The sequence below is a fragment of the Arachis ipaensis genome, chromosome B06 (assembly GCF_000816755.2).
Source record: "Arachis ipaensis cultivar K30076 chromosome B06, Araip1.1, whole genome shotgun sequence".
NCBI classification, from domain to species: domain Eukaryota; kingdom Viridiplantae; phylum Streptophyta; class Magnoliopsida; order Fabales; family Fabaceae; genus Arachis; species Arachis ipaensis.
The window spans coordinates 123,369,722-123,377,254 of record NC_029790.2 but is presented as its reverse complement, the minus strand read 5'-3'; the positions used below and the strand labels follow the sequence as shown (position 1 = coordinate 123,377,254).

General features: G+C 34.6%; 3 protein-coding genes across 3 annotated transcripts in view; 1 reads left to right on the top strand and 2 right to left on the bottom strand.

Moving 5' to 3' along the window:
- Window positions 1-2,025, top strand: part of LOC107605097 (probable WRKY transcription factor 33) — a 3,080-nt gene extending 1,055 nt beyond the window's left edge. Inside the window, exons 3-5 of the mRNA XM_016306848.2 lie at window positions 105-733; window positions 1,003-1,164; window positions 1,284-2,025. Of these exons, the coding sequence (XP_016162334.1) occupies window positions 105-733; window positions 1,003-1,164; window positions 1,284-1,743 (1,251 nt within the window). The 3' untranslated portion in view covers window positions 1,744-2,025. The remainder of the gene's footprint in view (window positions 1-104; window positions 734-1,002; window positions 1,165-1,283) is intronic.
- Window positions 1,833-4,626, bottom strand: LOC107605099 (CASP-like protein 4B4). The gene is made up of 3 exons (XM_016306850.2): window positions 4,030-4,626; window positions 3,673-3,796; window positions 1,833-2,779 (listed from the first exon to the last, which is right to left on the bottom strand). Exons 1-3 carry the CDS (start codon window positions 4,314-4,316, stop codon window positions 2,588-2,590), a joined length of 603 nt encoding a protein of 200 aa, XP_016162336.1. The 5' UTR covers window positions 4,317-4,626; the 3' UTR covers window positions 1,833-2,587.
- Window positions 5,420-7,220, bottom strand: LOC107605098 (soyasapogenol B glucuronide galactosyltransferase-like). Its single transcript, XM_016306849.2, has one exon. It carries the CDS (start codon window positions 7,174-7,176, stop codon window positions 5,698-5,700), a length of 1,479 nt encoding a protein of 492 aa, XP_016162335.1. The 5' UTR covers window positions 7,177-7,220; the 3' UTR covers window positions 5,420-5,697.

Sequence of the window (7,533 nt, the reverse complement as noted above, 5' to 3'; positions counted from 1 at the left end):
GATAATGATCATCACATAGTGCATAGTTGAAGTAAAACAAGGTGTGAAATAAATTTATATAATTTTATTTTGCTCTAACTTCTAATGCTTGTTTGTAATAATAGGAACCACTTAAGACACAAGACATGTGGAAATTCACAGAACCTATAAACCAAGCTGAATTTTCATCTCAGACAAAATCTGAATATCCATCAACACAGAGCTTCTCCTCAGAAATGGTAGCAACAAAACCCGAATTACAAAGCAATTCGGTGCCTGAGTCCGGTTCTTTCAACTATGCTAACACGTCTCAGTCCATTAAAGAACAAAGGAGATCAGAAGATGGTTACAATTGGAGGAAATATGGACAGAAACAAGTGAAAGGGAGTGAGAATCCACGGAGCTATTACAAGTGCACACATCCGAATTGCGCAATGAAGAAGAAAGTTGAGAGGTCTTTGGAGGGACAAATTACTGAGATAGTGTATAAGGGAACTCATAATCATCCTAAGCCACAGAGTACTAGAAGAAGTTCAAGCTCTCAACAAATTATTCATCAGCAGCCTTCTTCATCCTGCACTAACTCAGGAATCTCGGATCAGTCAGTGGTGACACTAGGCAATCCTCAATTTGATCGTGTGTCGATGCAAGAAGATTCTTCAGCTTCTATGGGAGAGGAAGAATTTGAACAAACTTCTCCAACAAGTTACTCTGGTGGAGATGCAGATGAACTTGGACCAGATGCCAAAAGATGGTAAGAACATGAAATTTTAGAATGAAACTTCATAGGGTGCATTTGAAAATTCAATATCTACATATATTAATTTTTCAATACTAGGATAAGGTTTAGCTATTGTCTTTTATTTTAGAAGCAACTCTTATCTAATACTTTAAAAATGGGAGAAAATTTACTCTTTTATATTTGTGATGCTTTTTTTTTTTTTTTCATAATCTTATTATACAAATGATCTACAAAGATTTGAAAAGTAATTTGTTTATAACTAATTCTGGTTCTTGTTGCAGGAAGGGGGAGAATGAACATGATGGTCATTCAGCCTATGGAAGTAGAACTGTTAGGGAACCTAGAGTTGTAGTTCAAACTACAAGCGAGATCGATATTCTTGATGATGGCTACAGATGGAGGAAATATGGACAGAAAGTAGTTAAAGGAAATCCAAATGCAAGGTAATTAACTGACTGAAACAAAGCCCTTTTAGATAATAGTTCTTAGAAGTGTCACAAATCTTTTAAAATTGTTAACAACATTAGTAACTGATATTGTTCAATTATTTTTCTTTCTGCAGGAGTTATTACAAATGCACAGCCCCTGGTTGTTCAGTGAGGAAACATGTTGAGCGAGCCGCGACTGATATAAAATCAGTGATCACAACTTATGAAGGGAAACACAACCATGACGTGCCTGCAGCACGCGGCAGCGCAGGTTACAACATGAACAGAAACTCTCTAAATAGAAACAATAGCAATGCACCGGCAGCACCAATAAGGCCTGCGGCCGTGAATGGTTATTCTAGCGCGCCGAATTTCACGAATTCACTTTACAATCCTAGGCTTCCGGCCACCGGAACTCAAGAATCATCTTCCCTAGACATGCTGCAAGGCTCTGGACTTTTTGGCTACACGTCTCTTGGAAGATCAATGGGTTCATATGGAAACAATTCGCAACTTTCGGATGGTGTATACATCAAGGCCAAGGATGAAAGGAAGGATGACTCATTCCTTGAGTCATTTCTTTCGAAGAACTAAGTTTGGAATACACCACTTTGCAGATGCTATCATGGACATGTTTTTGTATAGCATGTAGGATCTTAGTTACTCATAGCAAAAGACAGAAACAGAGAAAGAAGCAAGAATGTTTACATGTATTAGATTAGAGACATAGTGATAGGAAAGTTTGACCAGAAGAAGGTTCTTTAATCAGCTTTGTTGGCTGATGAATACTTTTATTCTTTTGTTGTATTTGTTTCACAGAAAGAAAGCGAAAAAGGTTTCTTTTATAAGATTCTAATAGTCGATTACTTTGTAAAATTTGTGCAGTGCTTGCAGTTTTTAGTATTCTATTTCTGATCTTAGCTTTCAAGTTTCAATATAGATTAGTTGAGATTGAAGAGTGGAACTTCGATTAATAATTTGTAGTGACATCATCATTGGGACTTCAATAAAATTTCATTTCATAATAAAATTTCATTTCATAGTCCCCTTAGGCAACATTACACTGAAAAGAGACTAGTCAAAAACTCACTTGGTCAAAGTTGGAATGTTCAAACCACTAAGATCCAAATATAAAGTCAATAATTTCATTTTCTATTTGAGGTATAATTAATAATTATATTCTGTAAAGAAATAAAATGGAAAATCTAGAACTGCTTGTGCCATTACCTTTGGTTTTTGTTCTGCCAAATTGGTTAGTAAGAATTAACACCATTAACATAGTCTCAAGAATAGAGCAAAATTCATTTATTTTGGTGTATAGGTAAAAAATCAGTAACTTTCCATATCTCACTGTAACATATGTGATTGGTATACACAATTAAATGAAAGTGTGAAACATTTTTATCGGGTAAAAAAAATAAAAAAATCAATGAAAGTTTCATATATAAGGTTGAGTTGATAGTTTGAAGCCAGAGATGAGTGCTGACACTGCAAAACAAATGAATGCAAAAATGGACATGCAAATGGCTGTACTTGAAGAATCAGTGAATATATTGTCTGAGTTTTCTCTCATTCTGTTTGTTATTGGAATTGCTGAAGATGCTGATGATAACAACAGATATGCCGTGATCTGCAACCAAAAACAGTAACAACATTTGCCAATGGGTCAAGTTGCTAATTAACTATTCATTGTTCCTCAATGGCAGTTGGCAAATACATAAACATGAATATGATGATTGGAAGGTAAAACAGGGTTTTGAATGAAGAGTTGTGTAAAAGATTTGATTAATTCAAAATGAAGACTCTACCAACTTCCACAAGTGAAAGACTTATATTAGTATCAGACTCATTAATATTGTGGACTCATATGAAGGCTAGGACTCATTAACTTCTCTTGACTAATTAAAGTGAAAAACTTATATTAATATTTTTACATCTATTTCATCTAATCCTTAGCTTATAAGTTCAAAGTCTACACTCTCCTCAAGAAAATATTCATATGCCATTAATTTGATTTGAGAATAAGATGAAAAGATTATAACAAACTTTTGCTGATGTGATTATCCTGCAGATTATAGTCCTTGGAGAAACACTATAATATTATAGACTGCCTGAAGTAATGTAAACTTTCATTTTCATAACATCTGTAGAGGCAACTTCACAGAGAAGTTTTCAAAAGTTTCTACCCAAACCTCTTCAGCATTGCTTATAGTTATAGCTCAACAACACAGGAAAAAATTAATTCTTTCTTAACTATTAAGGGACAGAAAATTAATTAAATGGAATGCTAATTAATTTAAAAAAAAAACAAGAAATAAAAAGAGAAAGAAAATACTAGTCTTTAAGAATGAAAATGAAACCATTTGACAATTCAAATCTAGTTAATGGCCCTGAATTTGATTCCCCATCCCTCACTAGCCACAGATTCAAATTTTGTGTTAAAAAAAAAAAAAAAACAAAACCCCACAAAGTAATCAATGTTATGATGAAGATCAAAGAAAAAAGAATTAATGGCAAACAAACCTGGTCTCCTGCAAAGTAAATGATAGCAGCCATTCTGGGCTGAAGCAATTGTTTTCCTTTTACTTTGAGAAACAATATGCCTCCATTATAAAGACTTGACAAAATTGCAATAGCCAGCAAATATCTGAGCCATTGTTGAGTTCCAATAATCAATGTTGAGAATTAAGAGACATAATAAAAGCATTTTCTTTAGATAATTTCCTAATAAGTGAACTTTCAGTTATAAACTGCCCTTAACTTAACAATAAGCTATTAAACTCATCAACCATCACAAACCCAAATAAACATTGAGAAAACAAAACCATTTCTTTATTGAAACCCAATATTGTTCATCAAAAAGGGTATCAAAATTCTTACCTATACTCATCATATTTATCAAAGTCTCTCCAATCACCATGCTTGTTGAACGCCATTACAAGAAACGAAATCAGAGAAAAAATCAGAGCGGCAACTCTTAGTGGCAACGCCCCTTTCTTCACCAATTCTTCCCTCTTCCACCGTCTCAGGATTCCGGCAACCACTCCGTCGTTTGAGGAGGCCGCCGGTGGCGGAGTCTGGTGGTTCCCGCTGTTTGCTGGATCAGTAATTGGCGGAGCCTCAACATGTATCTTCGGTGCTGAATTGTTTTCTTCAAAATTTGACATTTTTCTGTATGTGGTGCTGTTCTCTTGCTCTTCGAATTCGAAGGCTTCGGATTTCTCAGAATATCAACGAAATTAATTATATGTAAAAGAGAAGAAAAAAAAAGAAATAGATGTGACAGATGAACAAGAAGAAGAAAACAGTTTCTTGGTTATTTCTTTGTTTATTAAAAAGAAAAAAAGAATGGTGTATTTTGGTTTATATTCAGGGGCCCCACCTCGGTAAAATCGTTATGGAAGTTAACTAACAAGGTTCAATGGGATGAGGTGGCATAAAAGGATTGGTTGGAGGAGTGTGGAATATGCGAGCTCCCGTGGTCATGTCCACCGGCGGCATATAGTTTGTGTGAGAAAAGAGATTAATATCATCTAACTCGAGTTAATTGGTTTCCTTCGAGTATTTGTCGGATAATCGGGTATAATCCAATTAGACCCATTCTCATTTGGTTCAAGTATCAGATTCATGCTACTAATGTAATCTTGGATTAGATGAATACTTTGGCTTTTTGATCTTCATCACTTGTCAATACTCAATACTCTTGTTAGTTATTAAAATAACATTTTTTAACAATTCATTTTTTGAGATATATAAGTACTTTTTTATTCAAATAACATTTTTTTTGTGAAAAATAGAGACTATCTAATTTTTAAAATGATATTGGTTTGGTGAAAAATTAGCTGGTATATCTTAAAAAATAAATGATTAGAATATGTATAGTTATTTATTTGAAAAAGTATAAGTAGACAATGAGAATACTAAACAATGTGAGCAATAAATATGTCGAATGTTCAATTCAATATGTATGTAGATGATTATGTTCATTATTTTTAATTGGATGGTTATTTCTTTTGATTCGATTTACTCATGCATAATTAATAATGACTAGATGTTCACACTAGGTGTGCAGATAGTTATCTTAATGTTAATGTTTAGGAAGTAATTTGGGGTGGAGTATTTTTTTACTTTATTGGGACAATTTTAAAATCCATTGTTAACATTATTTACAAAAATCATTGTCTACTTCGCAAAACTCTATTTATTTTTATTAGAGACGCAGAAATAGACAAGAAATAATTGGATATATATTGAAAAAAAAATTCATAATTCAAATTAACCATAACTTGTTTTGATGAATTCCAATAATTGGCATGCATCATGACACTCCTGGAAATCTGAAACTTCAAACTATTCAAAAAAAGCAAAGGCTTGGCAAAAACTAAATGTATTTCTGTATAAAGTTTCAGAACAAAGCACAAGTAACATCTCAGCTAATATCAACTGAAAAACACCACAATAGTTCAAACAAATATATATAAAACCTTCATGAGCAACACCTCAAGAAGCAACACCATGATTACTAATTTATTCCTCCATTTCAATTACCTAATTTCGTGACATCTTAAGAGATTTGAGCTCGTCCATCAACTGCATTAGGTTGTTGTAAGAGGTTCCACCTTCTTCTATAGTCCTCTTTGCAGCATCACCAAGTTTCTTTGCTCTCTTCCTCATTTCCCTGCTCTCTTCACTTCCCATCAAAGTTTTCACAGCCTTCACTAACTCTTCCCTTCCCACAATTCCATCCTCACCAACAGTTGACCAGAACTTATTCACCTTAGCTCCAACCGAAACTCCGATCTTCAACACTTGAACAAGAAATTTCTCATTGTAGAATTGCTCGGCGAACATAGGCCACGTGATCATTGGCAAGCCGGAACTCACGCTTTCGAGTATTGAGTTCCAACCACAATGAGTCACAATTCCACCAGTTGCAGGGTGGTCTAATATAAGCAATTGTGGCGCCCAGTTCCAAATAATGCACCCCTTGTCACTTTCCTTCACCCTAGCCTCAAAATCTTGCAAGAAACATTCTTCTTCGCCTTCGCCGTTGCCTTCCCCCTTTTTCCTAACAACCCAGATGAAATTATGGCCTGAATTTTCAAGTCCATGAGCTATTTCAACAATTTGAGCATAACTAAGCCTAGTTAAGCTTCCAAAACTCACATACAAAACAGAGTCACTCTGCTTTGAGTTAAGCCAATTCAACCAATAAGGCTCTTCTTTAAGATCAACTTTGTTTCCGCGATTCGCCTTCTCTTCATCAGTCTTGTTAATCCATGCCGAAACCGGTCCTACACTCCAAGATTTGATCCCAATTGTGTTCTTGTAAAGTTCCTCATAACCACCTTCAAGTTCATAAAAGCTATTACACAAGGTTCCATAGCTTCTTCTCTCTGATGCATATACTACATTCATAAGAATTGTCATGTCATTTTCTTTCCTCTGAAATTCATCCATCTCGGCCGGCGCAATCTCAATTTTATCCAGAAGTCCTGGAATTTGAACCTTTTGTGAATCAGATTCTAACCCTTTATGAGGCTTATGCTTCTGAATAAAATGATATACACAACTTGAGAAAGAGCTGGCACTGTAGTAGTACAGCCTCGGAATCCTTAGTTTCGCGGCCGATTCGACTGTCCAAGGATAGAACATATCAGAGACAATACAATCAGGTTGAAGTTCTTGAAACACAGACTCAATTTGAGGCTGCAGCATCATTATTCCATGGAAAATCTTCTCTAGCATTTGAGGAGTGGTGCAATCTTTGATGTTTTCAATTCCATCAGGTAGACCAAGTTGTGATGAAGGGAATTGAATCACATAGGTTTTGATGGAGTATCCCGAATTGAAGTCACTATCTATGGCTTTTTGGATTGTTAAGGCATTGGTTTGTGTTGTGATTATGGTAACATTAGCACCATGTTTGGCAAATAATCTTGCTGTGTCCACCATAGGGTTCATGTGACCTGGTGTAAGATATGGAAGGAAAATTACATTGAGTTGAACATGGTTTTCTGTTCCCATAACTATGGTGATTTTTCAGTGTTATTCAAACTTGGTTAGCAAGTTATTTGGATTATGAACAAGCTAACTCTTTTAAATTGACTTTCCAAGAACAAACAATAGGTATGCTTACGTTAATTCAGATATGGTCACTTTCATTCATCTTTTTTTTTTATATGATCATTTTGGCTTATTATTAAGTGTCATTTTGTGTTTGTCTTTTGATGGTTTTTTATTTGCTCATTGTTCATTAAGCCGGTTCTTGTTCTCAACGTTGTACTTGATACTTAGTGGTTGACTTTTTTATTAGTTTAGGGAAGAAGTTCTTGTATGTTCCTGAAATTATTTAATACTTAAATTTTTTTCTAAAAAAAAAAA

Bases quoted from the DNA above. Each gene is read 5' to 3' on its own strand.
- LOC107605098 (XM_016306849.2), bottom strand. From the start codon at position 7,176: ATGGGAACAGAAAACCATGTTCAACTCAATGTAATTTTCCTTCCATAT.
- LOC107605099 (XM_016306850.2), bottom strand. From the start codon at position 4,316: ATGTCAAATTTTGAAGAAAACAATTCAGCACCGAAGATACATGTTGAG. The intron at 3,797-4,029 runs GTAAGAATTTTG...ACAATGGCTCAG, and splicing joins GATAAATATGATGAGTATAG to ATATTTGCTGGCTATTGCAA. The intron at 2,780-3,672 runs GTTTGTTTGCCA...TTTTGGTTGCAG, and splicing joins TTTACTTTGCAGGAGACCAG to ATCACGGCATATCTGTTGTT.